Source organism: Peromyscus leucopus, chromosome 4 (genome assembly GCF_004664715.2).
Source record: "Peromyscus leucopus breed LL Stock chromosome 4, UCI_PerLeu_2.1, whole genome shotgun sequence".
Taxonomy (NCBI): Eukaryota; Metazoa; Chordata; class Mammalia; order Rodentia; family Cricetidae; genus Peromyscus; species Peromyscus leucopus.
Window position 1 is genome coordinate 121,226,716 of NC_051066.1, and position 22,608 is coordinate 121,249,323.

The 22,608-nt window shown below is 43.5% G+C and overlaps 1 protein-coding gene across 1 annotated transcript; it reads left to right on the plus strand.

Annotated features, from left to right (window-relative positions):
- The first annotated feature begins 3,163 nt into the window (after window positions 1-3,163).
- On the plus strand, window positions 3,164-4,452 carry LOC114709423 (prohibitin-like). The gene has a single exon (XM_037205266.1). The coding sequence runs from the start codon at window positions 3,395-3,397 to the stop codon at window positions 4,298-4,300; it is 906 nt and encodes a 301-aa protein (XP_037061161.1). The 5' UTR covers window positions 3,164-3,394; the 3' UTR covers window positions 4,301-4,452.
- The last annotated feature ends 18,156 nt before the right edge of the window (window positions 4,453-22,608 follow it).

Below are 22,608 nucleotides of genomic sequence, written 5' to 3' on the forward strand. Positions count from 1 at the left end.
GACAGAGCCTTACTGAAGAGGAGTCAGAGGGACATAGGTGACAAGTGAAAGCAGAACTGGTGGGAAGACACAGTGGGTATCTAAACAGGGTCAACATGGGGAAAGGAGGACCAAGGGTCCCTTTAAAATAGTCAATCCAACATCAAGTCTGCAGATTCCCAGCTTTGAGGGACCCTCCCATCCCCAGGGGTTAAAAGCTGTTATTTTTGCTTCCTCCAAGGTTTAGCCTTCTCTTTCCTGGCTGTTCAAATCTTTGTTTGTCCCAGGGAATGAGCCTAGCAATTCCACAGATGACTACCAGCAGCCCTGGTTACAATGTGAAGCAAGGACAGTCGCCAGGGTAGAAAATCAGGTTGACAGTAAGTGTAAGCCCTTCTATTGAAAAGCTTCCCATCTATCCCCACTTAGTCTGCTCAATGCTGAAATCTGAAAGAAGGGCCAAAAGCTTGTTTTCTCCACTATCCAAAGAAGATAAAAGGCTTATGTGATGGCTCTCCTCCAAGAGAAACTTATCAACTGTGGTCCTTGGAATGAGTGGTGTGCAGAACACTGGGAGCCAATTCTCTGGGAACTATAACCCAGTCTCAGGACAATAAATCTCGTCTAGATCAGGTATTTTCAAGTGAGCAACTACTTTCTTGGATGCTTGTTGAGTCTAAATATGGATGCAATCCTTTATTTGGTTTGTATTTGTATATACATTTATCCCCCAGTATCCAGGAGAAGTTGGCTTCAAGACCCTCAGACACCAAACTTAACAAAATGCCCACTTTTATATTAAATAAAGTATTTGGATAAATGCATAAATCCCTCCAATACTTTAAAACATCTCTAGATTACGTAGGATACTTCATACAACATAGATGCTATGAAAATAGCTGTATATGCTATTATGTAGGGGACAATGACAAGAAATATCTGTTCCTGTCAGGCTTTTCAAAAGTACAGTGGTGTGAGTGTGAGTGTGAGTGTGTGTGTGAGTGTGTGTGTGCACGCGCACGTATTAGAGTCATTTTTTTTGATGTTGGCTGAATCTGTGGATGTGGAAACCAAAGATCTGGGGGATCAACTTCAGATTCAAAGAAATGTAGCAAGTTCCCCCAGCCAAGCACAAACATTGGTTCTGCCCTTTTAAACCCCTTCATTCCGATTCTCTTTCCATTTTCCCCAGCTATGCTGGCAGCGAAGAAGAGTGAATGAGCTCAAGTTGATGGGTTTTTCCATTGAACATAGAGCTTTTGCTCTTAGCTTCTTCCTTGTGATCCAGACCTCAAGTCTAAATAGCAGCTGCACGCAGCCTGCTGTGAAGGATAGCCGGTAGTATTTAGGGAAAGGGTTTTTTATTTTCTGAGAGATTGTGCCTATTGCCAGTGGCTTACCTGGAGGACCACAAGGTACACAGAGCAGAGCCCTGAAGGAGCTATGGCAGGCACACATGGGAGCCTGCAGACATCAAATGCACACACCCAGAGAGCAGTTCACTTTCACATCTCTTCGAACAGTTTCTTCATGTGAGTCTGAATAGAAGCTTGAAAAGTGACATCTGTGTGGCAGACACCATGCTTGCAGCCTCTGGAAGATCACGACAAAAATGCCTGGTCCTTGACCAGACATGTGACTTTGAGTGAGTCACTTAACCACAAAGAACTTCATCATCTAAAGTACACAATGGAGACCAAAGGTAAGCTAGGTTGTGTTAGTATGCCTCCATGTCCAGCACCTACTGGGCATACAGTAACTTTCCTATCCACATACTTCACCATCACTTTCTTTGCCTTTGCTCTGGGTTACCTACATGGATGCCTGTTAGGCAGCCGATGGGAAGGACTGTCCTAGCAATTTGTGCTGGTTTGAATTGTTGCCTTTTTTCCTAAGGCATCCAAGGTCATCTTCTTAGGAAGTCTGAGAGACAAACCTCAGACTGTGTTCATTCTTTTCCAGATGAGAAATGGAAAAATGTGACCAAGCATCCAAGTGTTTGGTCTATAAAACACTCAAAACATTCAGATGTTTGGAGTTGGGAGAACAAGGGGCCATCTAAGCACGTGAGTGTCACAAAATCAACTGACCTTGGGGTCTTTGGTTTCAATCCAGTTACCAAGAAGTAACTCAAGAATTGTAGTTTAATCTGCTTCTTCTCTTTCATGGAAACATTCGAATTTTATTCTCATTGTAAAAGGTTAAAAAGAAGAAGTTTTTTTGAAGTTAGTTGATTTGCAGTGGCTAGGTGAGATTCTTAGAAACTTTATAAAGATTCAAATTTTGAGACTGTCTTCTTAGTTTGACCAAACATGGTCCTAAGGAAATTCAGAACCTATTTTAAGGAAAAAATTAGTTATTTGTTTTCAAGATAACACTATTTTTTAAAAGTTACATCTTTTATTTACCTGTTAGCATATATATGCTAACATATATAGAACATGTATGCTTTCAGTACATTACAAAATAGGATGCCATAATATTAAATTTTCTCTCTTAAAAACTAATTTTCTCCAAAAAGCCAGTTCATATGTTGGGGACAGATCTTGGTCCCACTGCTGCGGGCCACAAACAGACCAAGCTACACAACTGTCACCCACATGTAGAGGGCTTAGATTGGTCCCATGCAGGCTCCATAGCTGTTGGTCTAGAGATGCTTTGCTTAGCCTTGATGCAGGGGGCAGGAGCTTGGTACTGCCTCAACTTGGTAGGCTATGCTTTGTTGACTCCATGGGAGGCCTTACTCTTTCTCAGAAGTAGATGAGGGGGTAGGAAGGAGGTAGGGGAAGGAAATGGAATGAGAGGAAAGAGGGGAAACTGTGGTTGGTATGTAAAGCAAATAAAAAATTAGTGAAAAAAGAAAAAGCAAAAAAAAAAAGTTAGAAATTTCTATTAACTCTTCTTGATTTGAGACAAGGCAAAGTTGGAGTTTTTAAATGACCATTTCATAGCATTCTAGGGTATCAAGGTATATTCTGAACCCAGGAGTTTAGTCCTTGGCCAAGACAGTACGATGGTCATTTTTGTTTATTTGCTTGTTTGGTTTGGTATTTGTAGATCTATCATCCCACTTTGAAAATTATTTTTGATTAAATGACACTTCTTTTAGCGGAGGCTTCTAATTTACAAAACACATCCATTCTTTGATCAGTATGTAAATATTTCCTTGTATAAGTTTACTTTCTTCTTGTATATAGTATTCATAGATTGTATTCTATTGAATAAAAATAAGTGGTGTCAGCAAAAAAAAATCTACTTTGCCTTCATCCACAGGAGTAGAAAGTGACTTGAACCCTGAGACCCACCTGATAGCTTTCCACTCATCCAACTGCTGGTAGCGTTTCTGTCCATTCCTTGACTCCTGCCTCATCCATGTAACTTACTTTGGTCAATGAGATATTAACACAGCTGATGTATGACTCATAAATGTGTAAACAATGGGGGCGAGGTACATGTGGAGGTCAGAGTGGAAACAGGTGTGAACGGGGGAACAGAAGCAATCATGGCTGCCAAAGTATTTGAGTCCATTGGAAAGTTCGGCCTAGCTTTAGCGGTTGCAGGAGGCGTGGTGAACTCTGCCTTATATAATGTGGACGCTGGGCACAGAGCTGTCATCTTTGACCGATTCCGTGGAGTGCAGGACATTGTGGTAGGGGAAGGGACTCACTTTCTCATCCCTTGGGTACAGAAACCCATTATCTTTGATTGCCGCTCACAACCCCGGAATGTACCAGTCATCACTGGTAGCAAAGATTTGCAGAATGTCAACATCACACTACGCATCCTCTTCCGGCCGGTGGCCAGCCAGCTTCCTCGCATCTACACCAGCATCGGTGAGGACTATGATAACCGGGTGCTGCCATCCATCACCACAGAGATCCTCAAGTCGGTAGTGGCTCGCTTTGATGCTGGAGAATTGATTACCCAGCGAGAGGTGGTCTCCAGGCAGGTGAGCGATGACCTCACAGAGAGAGCAGCAACGTTTGGGCTCATCCTGGATGACGTGTCCCTGACACATCTGACCTTCGGGAAGGAGTTCACAGAAGCAGTGGAAGCCAAACAGGTGGCTCAGCAGGAAGCCGAGAGGGCCAGATTTATGGTGGAAAAGGCTGAGCAGCAGAAGAGGGCAACTATCATCTCTGCTGAGGGTGACTCCAAGGCAGCCGCGCTGATAGCCAACTCCCTGGCCACCGCAGGTGACGGCCTGATTGAGCTGCGCAAGCTGGAAGCTGCTGAGGACATTGCTTACCAGCTCTCCCGCTCTCGGAACGTCACCTACCTGCCATCCGGGCACTCGGTGCTCCTCCAGCTTCCCCAGTGAGGCCTCCCCTGCTTGCACCTTCTTGGGCCAACCAGGCCATGGCCTCCATTATTCTGAATATACTTTCCTTCTGCCCCACCCCAGAAATCACTGTGAAATTTCATGATTGGTTAACATGGAGGAAATAAAAGCAAAATCACTCAGATCTCTAATTATCAAATGAAGCTTTTGTTGTTCCACTTTTATTTATTTATTTTTTTTTTTACCCATTTTCATATCCAAAATTGCCAAGTGCTTATGCAGACTGGCTCTGAGCCTTTTGGAGCCTGCTGGCCCTCTTCCACCCTAGGCATTGACAGTTGGCAGAAGAAAGACAGGGCAGTATGTGTGATCGATGGGAGCACAGCTGGCAGCCTGAGTAGACCCATAGCCTCCATCCTGTCGTATATTGAAGATTCGAGGACAGTGGCACACACAGTTGAACCAAAAAGGCGAGCCCTCAATTTTTCCAGCCATTTGAACACAGATTCAGCTGGGGAGGGCCAGAGGAAGCGGTCTATCTTAACCGTAAGGCCCATTCCCCCTAACTGTGACCAGCAGAAGCAGGTGTGTGCGAACAGGGCATGGAGTGAAGAATCTGCCTATCAAGGTGGGTGGGCCTGATTTTGCCACCCTCACCAGAGTCCTAAAACTGGGATGGATTTGGAATAGTACAAGAGGCCTGGATTGAGATATGAGTCCTGTTGGAGACTTCCTGTCTGCTCCCCACATCGGTCCTCTCAGATACCCAATGGGATTCCAACTTGAAGGATTGCATCCTGCCAGAGCTGAGCACACCTACCAAGGACTTGTGCATCTGCCTTCCCACTCCCGCTCTAAAAGATTGTCCTTCCTTCTGGAAGGCTAGAGGCCGGTGCTCCAAAGGAAGCAATCAAGGGAAGAAAAGAGTGTAAGAGGCTGTCAATAAATGACACCCAGACCTTAAAAAAATGTAAATAATGTTTACACATTGTAGCTTGTTCTTTTTCTGCTCTTTTGATAAACACAAGGACTTGCCTGGCCTTCCTGATAGAATGCTGCACTGGAAATGGACTCACATCATCCTTGACACCAACCAAGACTGACAGACGCAAAACCTGCCAATCTACAGTAGTCCAGCTTCATGGACAGAACAAGACAAAGATTGACATCAAAGTTCAGCTGACCAACAGCCCCAGGAACAACAGCAGTTGTTTGAAATGGCTGAATCTGGAGGTGTTTTGTTCTGGGCACAAGGGTAGCAACTGACAACTGATACATGTGAACCTTCTTCTGGCTGTGTGACAAGGTGCAAGCTACTTAATCCCCTAGAGCACCATTTTTCTCATCCGAAGCATGGAGAAAGTCATTCTTATGTGGCAGGATGGCTGAATAATTTGACGCATATTATTACTGCCTAATTAATAAAAAGTTTCTTTGATATTGTTCTACCATCATCTTTATCAATAGAAAGGGGAAGAGTGAAGTAGCTGATACCTTATTACACTAACATGACTTTTGGGGAGACTCTTGTTTAAGGTCCTTGAGTCTCAGAGATCTATCCACAGATAGCCCTGGGATGTCTTGCCTGGAAAATGTAATTTTGCTGCTAGGAAAACTTTTTTCAATGAACCTTGATCTCATTCATCATTTATATATGTATATATAAAGGAAAGTATCAACAACCAAAGACATCTAGAGATTGTTCTAGACCAAGTTAGTCTTTCTAATCCAAAACTTCAGGTAGGCAGGCAAAATCACTGATAATCTCTTAGTGGAACATTTGACGAGAAGGGCACATTCCATAATCCAGGTTTATAAGCCCCCTGCTTCATTGGATCAGTTGAAGTAGATATAAGAAATTGATTGTACTTGATTGATGGAACTGTGGAATTCTCCTTTTGGATCAAGGTTGTGTTTGTGTTTAAGAAATAAAAGATCTAGTCATTGAGAAGTAAGATCATATCTACACTATCTAAATGTGATCCTGTGCTGAGACTTCTTTATTTCAAAGATCTTCTTCAAAAGAAATCTTATCTCCTCATCCAGTGTTAGAACAAGGCTGAATACATAAATAAAGTAAGTGGATGAATAAAGGAATGGATGAATGAACTAGCTTATCCTTTCTACTTGGTGGTACATTTTCTGGAAATAGACAAGACCATGGATGATGCAGGCTTAAACATGGAGAATATCTACACAGAAAAGAGCTTGAGGAACCACGTTGTGACTTCTCTCACTGATAAAGTCTTGACACACTAATGTAGTTTGACCACACAGGTGTTGTGGTCTGAATGTGAAATGTCCCCCACAAGCTCCCATGTTTAAATACTCAGTTCCCAGCTCCTGGTGCAGTTTTGGAAGATTATAGAACCTTTAGAAGGTGGAACTTCATTGGGAGAGACAGGTTGATGAAGACCGGCCTTGAACTTACATAACCTAGCCCCACTTTCTGCTGGCTTTCCCCTTCCTGACTGTGGGCACAAAGTGACCAGCAGCCTTGTATTCTTGACTCTGTCTTTCCTGCCCTGATGGACTGGATCTCTTGAATGGTGAGCCAAAAGAAAGATCCCTTCCTTCTGTTGTTTTCATCAGGAAGTCTGTCACCAGGACAAGAACCGTGCCACACAAAGCAGGAATCTAGCTGTTGTATCTGCTATGCCAGCCCTCTGCATTCTGGCCTGCTGCTCCTTCACCAACTACTCCCTTCTTATGCACCAAGTTGTAAGTCATGGCCAAGGCAGTGTGTAACACTGATCCCACATTCCCTGCCTTTCAAGTGTGCTTTTCCTTTGGAAAATTCGAGTTTTCTCTAAAGCCCAAATTTCATAATTATACATGGGCATATACTTATAGAGGTGCCTATTTACATGAAGTGATGTAAAATGGGAGTATATGTAATATACAACTACCTCATAAAATAACTTTCTATACTCATGAATTAGGTCCTGCCCATCTCACTGAGGCTGTATTGTTTCCATGGTAACTCATGCACTGCAAAGTGGAAGGGGAAAAGAGAAACTTGATAGATTTTTTTTAAGCCCAGGCACTAACATACAAATGTAAATAGACTATGCCACTAGGTGCAGTATGGGAAGGATCATAACAATTTTAATTGACACTTGCTTAGGAAAACCCATATAGGTCACTTTGCAGCATCCCTGGTTGCAGAATTCTCTCTGAAGGTACAGAATGGTCCAAAGACCAATGGCTACCTGCAACTGGCAGACACTGAACTGATATGATTAGATTTCCAATATTCTGTCTGGAAAGACTTCAAAGACTACTTGGAACTTTCAGCTTTCCACCCCCCACCCCCCCAATCTGCCTGCTTACATCAGTCAAGCAAACTAAGCTCCACCCACTTGCCTGGGGCTTATCCCAGAGCTAGCCAGTCTAGCAGAAAACTGAGCTAGAGACTCTTTCTCACTCCTGTTATTTTCCCTTGCCTTACTATTCTCCACCTTTGCTCTCCACCCTCTTCTTTTGCTTCTCTCATGCTTTGATCCCCCCTCCTCTGTTTTGCTGAGGTTTCTAGCGTTCACTTTCCCAAGACTTTTTCCTTTAGTATAGATTATCCACGTAACTCGTTCTTTTCAGGTTTTTGTTGCCATAGACACTTGCTTTCCCATCCCTGCCACATCCTAACATTCCAGAGGACAGAAAACATCTATGTCTTTCCAGCTCCAGGCACAGTGGGTAACACAGGCCTGATTAACCAGCTTAAGTCAGGAAACCTCACATTTCGGCATACATAAGAACTCATTCCTAGATATTCTTAGTGTGTAAGCCTAGGTTTAGATAGACCAAGAACTGGCATTTCTAGTAAGCACCCAGGCGATGCTGATGTGGTTGGACCAGAGGCCACACTTGTAGACCACTGGCGTAAGTTAAATGTGGACCACTGATCAGATGTCATCTGTTATTTATTCCTCTAGTACACCTCTTTCAGTCTCTCTTTGTCCCAGCCCCTATCCTCCATTTACCTTCTAAGCATGCTGCATGCACAGCTTTGCATTCTGTTGGCTTAACCTACCCACAGGAATATATCCCAATGATGATTGTTCTCAAGCTTTGAAGGGTAACATTTTCTTGAGGGTAACTTTGAAGGGGAAAGAGAGTTTCACTTCTTCTGAATGAAATGGAAGTGAGTCTGAGCATTCTAGCTGGAAAAGCTGTATTGTCTTCAGCAGGTTCCGCGAACCTCTCAGGAATTCTCAAGACAAGGCACGGCACAACTGCTTATGTGCTTGCCCACTACTGACTTCTGTAATAAACTCCTCTTCTCTTTCTCACCATTGCACGAACCTGCCCCCTGCTTCTCTGGGATTATCCTCTTGAAGAAATGTCCTACACTCAAGTCCCTATCTCAAAAGTCTTTCTTTTGAGGTAGCCCTCACTAAGAGATGTGACATGATTTTTTGGTTGTCCTCTTCTGAGAAGTCATGGCCCACAATGATAAACCTATGGAGCCATCATTAGCTTTCCAGATAAAGCTCTGAACATTGTAAAAGTCACAGAGCAGCAGAGAAGGCCACCCAAACTGAGAACAATTTATGGAATTGGGTTTTATGGAAGACTACATTCTAAGCAAGGGCTCAAGTGTTTGGGTTGGAATGGGTTGGGTTGGAAGAGCATGCGGAAGATATCTAATATCAACCATGGAAGTTCTTTGCATCTAGCAGAGGTGTGGAACTTTCAGTTAAGTAAATTTAAAACATGGTTCTGTTGCTAAGAAGGCTTCAAAGCTACTGGGTTAGGACCTAATTCCTTTTCCCAAAGGAGGTGTGAGAAACACATCCTTCTTCCACATATATGTACTATGTTTGTCCCTATCTTGGCAAGAGGAAGTGGGCAATGTAGATGTAATTCTAAACAGTCTTATTAAATTAGAAACACAGAGCCAAATAAAGAGTTAAAAACCCAAGAGGTCAGAGCACTAGCAAATAGCCTTTAGCTTGCCAGCCCCTGCTGTCCTTCCCCTGAGAAAGAGACCTACTTCCTGTGTGTCTGTATTTTTTATTGACTTTCTGTTCTACCTTCTCATTGGTTCTAAACCCAACCACATGACTTCTTTGTCACTGCCTGTCTATACAGACCTCCAGGTCTCTGTGGTTGGTACTTGGATTAAAGGCATGTGTCACCAAGCTGGTTGTATCCTTGAACACACAGACTCTGTCTGCTATATGGTCAGATTAAGGGCATATGCTACCACTGCCAGACTTCTGCTAAATGGCTTGCTATTAGCTCTAACCCCCAGGCAACCTTATTTATTAAAACACAAATAAAATCACATTTCAGCACAAATAAAATATCACCATATTTCCCCTTCTATTCTAATAAAAAGAAAAAAGGAAAAAAATTATAGCTAATATAAGAAAAACTATATCCAATAAGTACAATAACTATATACAATATATACAAGCAATAAATACCTGAACAATGTCTAGTCCATTTGCATTTGACAAACTCAGACAAAAAAAATTCCATCATCTCTCCTATTTTGGTAAGTCCAAAATGTACCTGTTTCACTTTCTATCCTAACATATTACTAACAGAACTATTTTATAATGTCTTTCAAATTTATACACTTACACCTCTTTAGTGAGTTTCTTTTCTAAAATTCTTAATAAGGAAAACTATAACTATAACTATCTAATCTTCAGCTATAACTATAACTATCTAATCTTCAACTATAACTATAACTATCTAATCTTCAGCTATAACAATAACTATCTAATCTTCAGCTATAACTATAACTATCTAATCTTCAACTATAACAATAACTATCTAATCTTCAGCTATAACTATAACTATAACTATCTAATCTTCAACTATAACTATAACTATCTAGTCTTCAACTATAACTATAATTATCTAACCTTCAACTCCCTCAGAGACCCAAGAAGGAAATAACATTACCTAATAAAACAGGGAGTGCAAACAAGCCACTTCCAAAAAAGTTGTGAGTTGACAGAAACAGTCAGCTGCCTGGACAGTCACCCGAGGTTTCTCCGCAGCACTGGGGCATCATAAAACAGCAGGGCTACAGTGTCCTTGGCATGGAGATGGAACATTGAGGCTCTCTGCTTCAAGGCATCTGCCTCTCTTCTTTGATGGAGTTGGAGGGAGCTGAGGCCCAGTAATGGCCGTGCACAGAGCCAGCCAGCCCTGTTGGGTGAGGCCAGCAAAGAACCATCACTGTTTCCTCTACTCTAAAAGCAGTTTAGAGTAACCTTGAGAGGAAACACAGAAGGGAGACAGGAGTCAGGGAGCAGACCTCGCTGTCTAACTTGGAGCTGGGTAAAGTCTGCCTGAGTGGAATGCTTGGGACTTCTCCATGATATGCTTTGTTTGTGTTTTTTCCTGCTTATTACACACACACACACACACACACACACACACACACACACACACACACACACACTGATGATTGTGTAGAAAATATGGATGAAATTAAAAAGGCCTTTCTGTGAGTCAGGATTCAATGCCTTGTCATTTTTAGATGCTAACTTTCTCCAGGGCACTGATTCTCAGTGATCGGGGAAAGGTGGGGGAAGATTTTTAGGTTGCATTCTTATATTCTACCTCTAGAGAATTTGGTTCAATATATCCAGGGTAAGTCCTGGCATCGGGATACTTTTTATGTGATCTTGGGTTACTTTGTTCCGATGGTATTCCCATGCTAGGGCACATTGGCCTGCGTGGTAGGGTACTCACAGCAGGAGCCACTGTGGCTAATTCTGGCGTATTGAAGACTAAAGGACAGCCAGCAAAGCGCACCTGAATCCCTTTAGGGTTGTAGATACAACAGCCCACATGCTTGCAAAATGGAGAAAAGACCAGAAATCTCTAATGTGAGCTCCCCATGATGGGAACAGAGGAGCAGGCAAAAGCCCAGCTAGACTGAAAGAGCTGTAAAGACCTTGCCTGCAGCTCTTTCATATGAACTTGAAATGCCCCAAGTTCTAAAGTTCCTCAGGGGAGTAATCAAGGCAACTTGCTCTTCTTTTTTCTATAAAGCCATGTATCATCCCTCCTCCCCGATGAGATTTTCAAGGACACCCCTGCTCTTGGCCCTATTTCATCTTGGAAAAAAAAAAAAGAGAGAAAGAAACAGAGACCAAGGAAGGATTTGCTCAAAGTAGAGGTGATATCCCAGGACAGGAAGAACTTGGAAGAAAAAGGGGAGCCTGGGAGAAGATGCAGCAGGAGAAAAGCTGGATGTGGAAGAATGAAAAGAGAGGGAGGAATGGAGAGGATGCAAAGGGATCGGAGGGCGGGTGAGGCATGGATAATCGCTCATGACTTACTCAAAGTTCCCCAGGCAGATACAAGCAGAGCAGAGCTGTCATCTTAGGAGCCCAAGAGTGGCAATTCTACCAGATGAAAAGCAGATCAACTGCTAACATCTCCCCAACTAGATTGTCACCCATGTCACCTTTGGGGGAAACTTCCCTTCTTCTGGCCTTTGATTCATTTCACATTCATAGATGCTTTGCTTGGGTTTAGCCTTGACACCCACATTCATCTCTGTATTCTAACCTTGCTTTTGACTACTGACCTCTGCCTGTTCCTCCTTGCCCACAGTGTCATCTACAGATGGCTCACCAAGGCCCATGCGTTATTTCTGTTCATTCATTCTCTTATATGTACAATTATTTCATGACCACCACACACAGTTCCAACACATCTTTATTGAGCCAGGAGTGGTCCACACAGCACTGCTCTTTTGTGACTTATGATCTTGTGTACCAGTTTGGAAAATCATCTGCATGATAAAGTCACTTCAATATACCCTCATTCAGGTTCTCTGCCAGATTAAATCAGAATCTCAGAACTGAGTCCAGCTGGTATGGGGGTCATATGGGCTTGAGGACTGAGGAAAGTCACTTTCTAAGTGCTGCTATTATTTGGATCCTTATTATCCCCACCTCCTGTGCGATAAAGGAATGGAACATACCTGAGTTTCAATTTCTTTCCTGGTAGCATCTCTCTTGCTCCTACAGCTGCTGGACAGCTCCTTCCATGGCTTCTGATAGACTACTCTAGCCATGGTTTTAACCTCTGCAGCTGAAGTAACGTCACTTCCCCTCTGCACTTCTATCACTGGAGGTGGAGTGGCCTCACATTGAAACTGTGCTGGTTAGCTTTTGTCAGCTTGACACAAATGAGGCTTCTCTGGGAAGAGGGAACCTCAGTTCAGGAATTTTCCTCCATCAGACTGGCATGTAGAAAGGCCTGTGGTGGCATTTTCATGGTTAATGATTATGTGGAAGTGTTCAGACCATTGTGGGTTAGTGTCATACCTGGGTGGGTATAAAAGAACACACTGAAAATCAAAACAACGTTGAGATTTCATCTCCCCAGTCAGAATGGCAAAGATCAACAAAACAACCAGCAACAAATGCTGGAGGGAATCTGGGGAAAGGGAGTCCTTTCACTGTTGGTGGGATGCAAACTTGTACTGTCACTCTGGGAATCAGTGTGGAGAATTCTCAGAGAGATAAAAGTAAGTCTACATATGACACAGCTGCTATACTATGCTACTTTGGGCCCAAAGGGCTCGACATCTTATTCCACAGATACTCGTTCAGTCATGTTCATTGCTGTTCTGTTCAGAATATATAAGAAATAGAAACAACATGCAGGTCCTTCAGTTGATGAATGAATAATGAAAATGTGGTACATATGGAATACTATTTGGATGTAAAGAAAAATGAGATCAGGAACTCTGCAGGTAAATGGATAGAACTAGAAATGATCATTTTGAATGAGATAACCCAGACCCAGAAAATTAAACATCTCATGTTCTCTCTCATTGGAGGCTTCTAGCTTCAAATCTTCAGATGTGAGTACATATCATATAGTAACTACAGAAACCAGAAATGTAAACTGGAAATAATGCCAGGATAGTGGGGTTGGGGAGCAACAGAAGGGAATAGCAGTATATGAGACCCGATCTGGGAAATGGGAAAGGGGGGGGTTATAATTAAAGAGAGTGGATGGAGTTAAATACAGAAGGAGAGAGAGGAGGGCAAAATATCAGTAGAGGTGTCTGAAAAAGTCATAAGGAATCATACTATTAACTATCTACCTAAAAATAGTCTAACACACACACACACACACACACACACACACACACACACACACACTGTTTAAATGAAGATTTCTCATCTGGGCTGGCAATGCTCCCTCTAAGAGCCAAAGAAATAAGAAGCCATATTTTGAGTTGTTGGTCTGGGTTGTCAAGAGACTTCTAAAACACACAGGCTGTTGCTATTGCCTTTGGTTATCCACATGAAGATAAGTAAGTACCCACTGTTGGAGACACCATGCACTTCAGATGCAGAGCCCAGAGGCCCCTGGGCTGAATCTAATCTGAATGCCTACTTCCTGAGGACCAGCTTTCATGGTACCAGAAGGTTCCATGCAAGCCTCCAAAGAAGGAAGCAACCAACTGTTCCACTCTGTTATGACAACTATTAAACACAACAATGACCTGTATGGCACTATTACTGTAAGGGTGCAGTAGTGGCATGTATCCTTGGTGGCAACCAATAGCTCTTTAATTGAACTTCAGACTGGCTCAAAAAGGGGGAATCATACTCAATATTGGAAATATAGTCAACCACCTATGGCTAGTGAAGTCATGGATCTTGAAGGAGAACCTACAACTACCAATTTGCTAAATAAACATAATTCCTAACTACATTTTACATATTTGACCTTGTACCCACAGAGAAGTGTTGTCTTCAACCCTCAGCAAGAAAACTTCTCTTTGCAACTGACAAAGACAAAAGCCACAACCAATTAAAATATAGAGTTGTGAAGACCAATGCCAATAGATACATCTACAAAACAACTCCTGCATTGAAGTCTCAGGAACATTGTGGAAGAGGGGACAGAAAAGTTGTAAGAAGCAGAGGATCAGGAGTTTGTTGTTAGACTGTATCTCCTAGTAATGCCAGAAGCTACACCAATAAAGCCTCACCAACATGACTGCCTAAACATGAGCTGAACAAGGACAACACCAATAGACTGCTAAAGTGGATGGGGAAAGCCCATGAGGCCTCAAGCCTATATACAAAGGACTACAGACAACTGAGGAGTGCTGATAGCAGGAGAAACACTCTTCCCCAGAGTAGAACACGCCAATTGGTTATCTAATACCAAAGGGATAGCCCTGAAAACACATATACAAATAACTTTATACAGGTTGAGTGGGTTGTATTTATGTATTCAGGAATATATATACATATATGCATGTAACAACAATTCATGAAAAAAGAGGCCATGAATTTGAAAGAGAGCAAGGAGGAGTATAAGGGGTTGGAAGGAGGAAAAGAAAGGGGAAAATGATGCAATTATATTATAATCTCACAAAACAAAAGAAAAAAAGAAAAGTTATATCCTTCATTTTATGACTTACCCTTTTATTTTTCCCAATTTTTAGCTAAAAACAAAACAAAACAAAACAAAAAACAAGCCAAATTCTTTCTGTATAAGTCAATCAATAGAAGTAAAAACAATATTCTTAAGTTAAAAACAAAAAAAGCAAGCTGAGGAAGGCACAGGGAGCAAGCCACCAAGCAGCACTCCTCCGTGTCCCCTGCTTTGGTTTCCGTCTCCAGGTCCCTGCCTTGGCTTCCTTGCCCTGGCTTCTCTCAACAATGGACTGGGATCAGGACATGTAAGCCAAGTTAACCCTTCCCCTCACCAGGTTGTTTTTGGTCATAGAGTGTCTTAGGCTTGTGTTTCTGTGGTAAAGACCTTGACCAAAAACAGCTTGGGAAGGAAAGGGTTATCTCAGCTTACAACTCTCAGGTCACATCCCATCAGCAGGGACATCAGGGTATGGACTTAGTTAAGGAACCTGGAGGTAGGAACTGAAGCAGAGGCCATGGAGGATCACTGCTTACTGATTTGTAACCCTGGCATGCTCAGCCTGCTTTCTTATATAACTCAGGACCACCTGCCCAGGGGATGATACCACCGACAGGGGGCCTGACCTTCCCACATCAGTCATTAAATCAAGAAAATGCCCACAGATTTGCCTATGGGCAAATCTGATGGAGGTATTTTCTCAATTGAGGTTCATCTTTCTAGATAACTCTAGCTTGTATCAAGTGGACGAAAAGAAAAATGCCACTCCATTCCATCCTCCCACAAAAAGCAACCAACCAGGACATGGAGTTTATCACAACAAATGGCAGTAACTAGGACAGTCACTAATGTTTACGTGGCTTCCCAACTGTCCATCATCTTGTAAACAGCCTCCTGTAATGAATTCCCTCTGTTAGAAAGAACGTGCTTGTGGTGGTTCCTGTTTTCCAGAGGGGCTTGCCTGGCACAGAGTCCACTGTAATGAATGACACCTGTATCTTAGCAACTCCCCATCCCTTGTGAGGTGGTACACAAGGTATCCAGGGAGGCAGCACATGAGAGTGCTGGAAGATAATGTTGTCCTCCTGCACTGGAAATACCCAGATTAGGTATGGTAATAGGTAGTCCTTATTTGCACCCACACCACCTGTCGAGTGACTCCTGGCTGCCACTTTCCACCTGCTGAACTGAATTCTCTGGCTCAGAAACTGTAAATGTAAAGAAACTCCTCCAAAGCTCCACTTTTATCCTCGTATAACCATGTAGCTATAACCACACAGAGGGATGAGTGGATTTCTTGTGGGTGCAATTACAGCTCCACCCATAAGATATGGTTTAAAGAAAAGTGAGAATATCCCCTCACCACATGGGAAAGCACCAGAAAGAACAACCTACCCATTGGAAAAGCACCAGCTTACATGTACTGCCCTCAAAAATCATAGTGGCTTTGGAATTAGGATATAGGTCAGTGAATGAAGCATTGTGGCTCGTCAGAGAGTGAAGGACATGGGCCTTTGACTTTTAGAATTTAGGATTTTGTGAGGATCCACACTCAGTAACTATGGTTCAGTACTTAACTTCCAAGTCAAGTAGCATTTTTGTGTGGGGTAGCTGCAGAAGGTAAATGAAATGAAAGCTGCCACAGATGCAGCATGTCGCAGGCACTCAAAAGCAGAACATTTACCTGGATCCTTTCCTCTTTCTTTCCCTTCATCCCCCAACTTGAGATAAGAGTCCAGCAGAGGAAACAGAACCAAGACCTGTTTGGGTTTCCAAGTAGCTTTGTGTTCCTTTATCTCTTTCCTTTCCCACTAAGCCAGGGGTCTGCTGCTGGCTGTGGGTATTTCCTTTCTGCAACTCTAACAACAACATGTGGCCGTTACATTTCCTTTATGTGTTTATCTTCAGACAAGCTCCTTCAGGACAGGGACTTCCCTTTCCCATAATTCCTAAGCTTCTTCCTGAACCTTTCATAGATGAGCAATACATATGGCTTTATTTCAATATTTCCAGTGATGACTCTAACTTTTGAATATGCACAAGTTTTCCAAGGTGGAGATTCTCTGGGGTACTTTGCCTGCAATTGAGATCCTGGCCAGCAGATGGTGGTAGAATACTGGGAAATGCTGTTGGAATTATTTCTAGCCTCAGTCACAAGGATCTGAAGTTGTATCATTCACTTGACCTGGAGCAAAGAAAAAGAATCCTTTATCAAAACTACATTGTAAAATATCAAAGCAATCCTCAATTAACAGCATAACCTGTGATCCCTCTACCTAGCACTTGGTATCCTATCTATCTGTCTGTCTATCTTATCTATCTATCTATCTATCTATCTATCTATCTATCTATCTATCTATCATCTATCTATCTATCTATCTATCTATCTACCTACCTAACTACCTAACTACTTACCTACCTATCTACCAGGAAAGAGAGAGCAAGAGGGAGAACATCTTTCTGTGCTGCTAGGTTACCCAGACTGGCCTTAAACTCCTAGACTTAAGCAATCCTCATGCTTTAGCCTCCTGAGTAGCTAGGAATATAGGTAAGTGCTACCATACCCGGCTCAGAATAAACTCTTTCTCTTCTTCCTTCTCTTTCTTCCTTCCTCCATTTCTGCCTCCATTGCTGGGGATAAAACCAAGGGCTTTGTGTATGCTCGACAAATGCTTATCTTGTTCACCCAGAAGTGTGTGTGTGTGTGTGTGTGTGTGTGTTGTATGTTTTGGAGACAGGGTTTCTCTTTGTTGCCCTTGCTAGCCTTGAACTTGAACTTGTTCCTGTCTCTGCCTTCTCAGCTCTGGAATTACAGATAAGCACCACCACACCTATTGCACTTGATATTTTAAATTAATCTTTTTCACTTTTGCCTTTATTTTATCCCATTCACATTTACAAATGTCCTTTGTTATCCTATGACCTTTAACCTTTACTTGGGATGCCTACTTGAGTTCATTTACTTTCTACTTTAATTCTGTAGGTCATTTAGTAAGATTTTGCTTTATGTGGACCATTTAATCAATTAATATAACATTCTTTTACTTGCCTCAAAAAAAAAAAAACCTTTAGAATTTGCTGGTCTGCAAATTTTGACTGCCCCCCTCGAGAGATTGTATTTTTTTTATATGACTGGAACTGTGCAAAATGGAGGATAAGAAGAGAAGGAGGAGTAGGAGAGAGAGAAAGAGAGAGAGAGAGAGAGAGAGAGAGAGAGAGAGAGAGAGAGAGAGAGAAAGAGAGAGAGAGAAGTGGGGGAGGGAGGGAGGGAGAAATGGAGGAGGAGAGAGAAAGGAAAAGAGAAAGGGAGAGAGCACACTATGGTTGTTTCTCTGAGTAACACAGGATGATGCTTACCCGTGAAATCTCTCTGCTTTTCTGAGAGCAGTCTATGAACACTGGGGTCTGAGAAGGTAAGATTGGTGGGAAAGAGCAAGCACACCAGCCAGTGTCTGCTGATAACCTTCCCTTCACTGCAGTGCCCTCAAGTTTTGAAGCTGGAGCCCCTCAACATCTTCTTCCTTGGGACATCATCCCCACGAAGAGGAGTAGAATGTGCTCCCCACAAATAAGAGCTGGGGCTTTGAAGTGGTTCTTGGTGAAAGGAGGCAAGATTAGTGGGGTACAAAAAAGATTAACAAAGAATAGTAGGATGTGATGCCATCCTGTGGCAGATGGCCTGGGGTGTTCTGTGCACTATAGCCAGGCGCTCAAATCACTATCTACCGCTATGTAACAGCTCATTCTAAAATTTAGCAGCTGAAAGCAACCATCATTTTGTGTCTCATGATTTTGTGGGTCAGCTGAGACCACACTCAGCCTGGCTGGTCTTTTGAAGCACACTCATCAATTCAGATCACTTAGTTGTATTCAGCTTCTGGATAGGCTGGTCCTGAGCTTGCGACTTGACACCATTGTTGAGCCTTGGCAGGGATGGCTGGAGGATGGGGCAGGAAGATGGCAAAGCAGAGATCGCCGTGTGATCTCTCCAACATGGTACAATGGAGAAGTCAGACTTACCACATGGGACTTCTGGGGTTTCCTGAAAGGAAGTTCCAAGAGTTCCAGAAAGAAGCCGACAGTCCCCTGGCCCTGCCTTGGGCTCCCAGAGTATCACCGTGCTGCTCTAAGAAGAAGCCTGTTAAAAGGGAATGGGACTTAGGTCCTGCCCCTCACTGAGTGGGAAAGGGGAGTTGTGGCCATCTTTCCTCTACTTCACCTGCTCTATAGTGGCTCTTTAACACCATTTCCACCTCTCCATATTAGCTCATTTACATATTTGATTTTTTGCAGATTCTTAATCTCTCCACACCTGAACAGAATTCCTCGAGAGCAGGGAGTATCACTTTCTTCATTAAAGGACCCGCTAAGCACATAGAAATTGGTCCTGAAACATTGTAAGTACCCAACTAATCATTGCTGAGTGCCTTATCTTGCTTAATCCTCTTACTACTTTTTGAAAAACTTCTATTATCTTAATTTTACAGATGAGAAAATGAGGCAGAAAGAGGTTAATATACTTCCCCAGTCACATAGTTATTGAGTGGCAGAGCTACTGTTTGAACCCAGGTCTTTCTGATGTATTTTCAAGGTCATGAGCAAGTTTTTTTTTTTTTCCCCAGCAAAAAATTCACTGCATAAGAGGGCCTGCTCAGAATGGTGGATGTGGCCTTTCCTAGGCTCTTATTCCGAAGCAGTGGTTGGCCGTGGGAATAAAAGGTCCTGGCAATGGATTTATCTTCCATTCTAGCTTTGCTTTCTACCCCTCCACCAAGATCTATTTTGAGAAAACACACGTGAAGTAGAAAATCTGAGGGGTAACAGTGTTGCCTCTGCGTTTGTGCCGCTGAGCCTCGGTAGTCAATGCAGGACTTCAGGGCGTGAGAATGCCTCTTCTCTGGACTGTGGGCTCAGCCAGGTTGAGCGGTGAGGAGCAGTGAGACAGCCTTCAACACCACCGTTGAATAATTCTGGGTAATCTCTTGGCTATATTTAGACACGATCCATGGTCTCTGTGTTTGCTAAGTAGATGACACACCGGAGGGACAATGCCTCCGAAGCCACCCCGCGCAGGCAGAGCATTGTGTCTATAACCATGCCTTTCCTGTCCCTTCTGTCTCTTCTCTATTCTGGACGTCAAGCTCCCTGGACACTTTTATTCTGTCATCCCTGCAAACTCTTCAGCGGTATGACATCATATGACCTTGTCAAATCTGATGAAATCTTTCCTCTGTCTTTGGGTGCATGTGTTTTTCTTCAGGATGGGGGATTGGGATTCTAGCAGCTGTAGAAGTTCTCTGCAGACTGTCAACTGCTTCTCCTTTCTCCTTGCCCACTGTCTCCTTCACTACAGTGCATCGCTACATAGAGAAATGGCCTGAAGGTGAGGTTGGTGACCGGTGATGCTGGAGTTCCAGGAGGGGGGCTTGGTAGAGTAGACAGGGATGACAACAGCTGGCCAACACAAGCCGTGTTAGTTGTTTCTCAAGAGTGAGAAGTCAGAGAGAAAGGAGTATTCTGACTCAACAGTTCAGGGTCATAGTTGTGGGACCATCTCTTTTCCACGGTGGGGGAGGGAGTGTGAGGCTGTTTGTTCACAAGTCGGTAGAACAGGAAGCAAAGAGCTTAGACAGTCCAGGCTACCACCCATAAGGCCTGTCATCTAGTGACTCAACTTCCTCCTAGTAGTTTTCATAACTTCCCCCCAGAGTACCATCAAGTGTTCAAACATCTAGGCCATCACACAAGCCATGACTCACGGGGGATGGGGTGAGGCTGTGCTGTGGGTGGTGGTAAGCTATTCTGAGGCAGAGGGGGGCAAAATTCACAAAACCAAGGATGGGGAACAGAATTAGGTTTGACCAGAAGATTAGAACATGTTAGGCAGAGCTGAGGTCTTAGGGAAGGGCTCATTCATTACAGACCCCTTCTTTTGGTGAGTATTTACTGAGTATCTATTGAATGTACCCAACTCTGCACCAGGCACTGGGAATGAAGAGTGAGGACCACAGCAAACAGCCATGATTTCCTAGTGTGTGGGAACCGGAGTTAACCAGCTGACAAGAACGCAATCACAGTGTGATGTCTGACAAGAGGAGGGCTTGAGAGGTATGACTTGGGAAGGGGGACTTCTGAAAGAGGTGAAATAAGGCTGAGCCAGGGGCAGAGCTCCAAGCAGACAAAGGGGGTTTAGGAAGGCCAAGAGGGCAGAGAGAGCTGGTATGTTTAAAGGACTTGGGTGGAGGCCCTTAACACAGTGATCTCTCAGCAGGATCCTGCATACCCAGCAGCAACTGTTGTAATTCCTATCTCAAAACTTCTCAAATGTGCTGTGTGGCTTCTGACTCTGGGGAGAGGACACTGCCACGCTTACTTAATCCCATGCTTCTGGAAGCTTCTTCCAGGAAGACTGCCTGGATTCTTCTACTGGAACCAGCCATGCCAAGATGCTATGTACACAGCACCAGTAACCATCATTTATGTGTGACATGACTGCTCTCATGACCACAGGGCTCTATCATTAAAGATAGGTTTGTTTTTCCTTCATCTTTATAGTCTCAATGCCCAGAACAGGGCCAGGCACATCCTACAGTGAAATAAGTAGTTATGACCAGTGGCTGGAAATATGGCTTCAGTAGTTCAGAGTACTTGCTTCTCTGGCAGAGGACTCAGATTTGGCTTCCAGAACTCACACTGGGCAGCTAACAGCCTTCTGTAACTCCAGCTCCAGTGGGATCAGATGCCTCTGGCCTTGGCAGGCAGGTACCTGTACTCCTGTGTACATATTACCACATAATGTATATGCATACACATAATTTAAAATAAAAGTAAATCTTGGGCCGGGCGGTGGTGGCGCACGCCTTTAATCCCAGCACTCGGGAGGCAGAGCCAGGCGGATCTCTGTGAGTTCGAGGCCAGCCTGGGCTACCAAGTGAGCTCCAGGAAAGGCACAAAACTACACAGAGAAACCCTGTCTCGAGAAACCAAAAAAAAAAAAAAAAAAAAAAAGTAAATCTTTAAAAGTTGTTATGACTAAAGGGAGTTTCAGAGTCAATTGCTTCATTTGGTAGCTTAGTACCTTGTAGGGCTTGAGAATTTAGACAGGCCATAGTGAGAATGGCTTGTGTCTGCTGTATGGTGGCCCTTAGCTTGGAAGAATTCATGTCTAGGTGAGCCAAAAGCTTGTGTCTGGAATCATTTGAAGCTGTTGATTCCAGATCTTGGTTGTGATCTCAGCTAAAGTCACCAACTGCAATGTCTACATGTGGTCTGTCCTTGTAGTTTGGGCTTCCTCATAAGACAGCGGCTTCACATAACGCAAGGCTCCAGAGTTAAGGGTCCTCGAAGGACCTTTAATCATAAAAGTTGTGTGAGCTTTTCTCAGTGTGTCCTGAGAATTGCCTTATGTGACCACTTTGAGATCTAATTGAGCCTCTGCTCAATCCAGATATAAATACCACTTAGCCAAGAAGGAGTAGGGTTTCCACGGGTCTGGCATCCCTGGTGACTAGTTGTAATAGATTAGTTCTGGGTTCTGCCGTACCCATCCTTTGTTCTGTGGATGCTGCTGTGATCCTTTCCTGGAGGAGTGCTTACAGCACCAGGCCAGCAGGAGGAAAGGAGGCTCAAACTTCTGTACGATAGACTTATAGACACAGAGGACAAGGGAATCTTTCAGAGCGCCATCAACCTCAAGGGGGAGAAGCAGTTCGGCATCCGGGTACATTACGGAGGGAGGGAGCCTCCTAACATGATGAAATTTTACAAACAGAAAAGACAGTGCTGAGAAGTCAGCTCATTTTCCATTACCTCGGGGGAGTTAGAGTTGAGTCCACTCCTGCAGCTGATAGGGCCCCGGGGACTGGAGCCTATGTGTTTTCTGAACAGTTGAGTTAGAGAAGGAGAGGGGCCTCTGTGCCTGGAGTTCAGGCAAAGCCACTCACATCCTGGCCTTGAACAGCAGC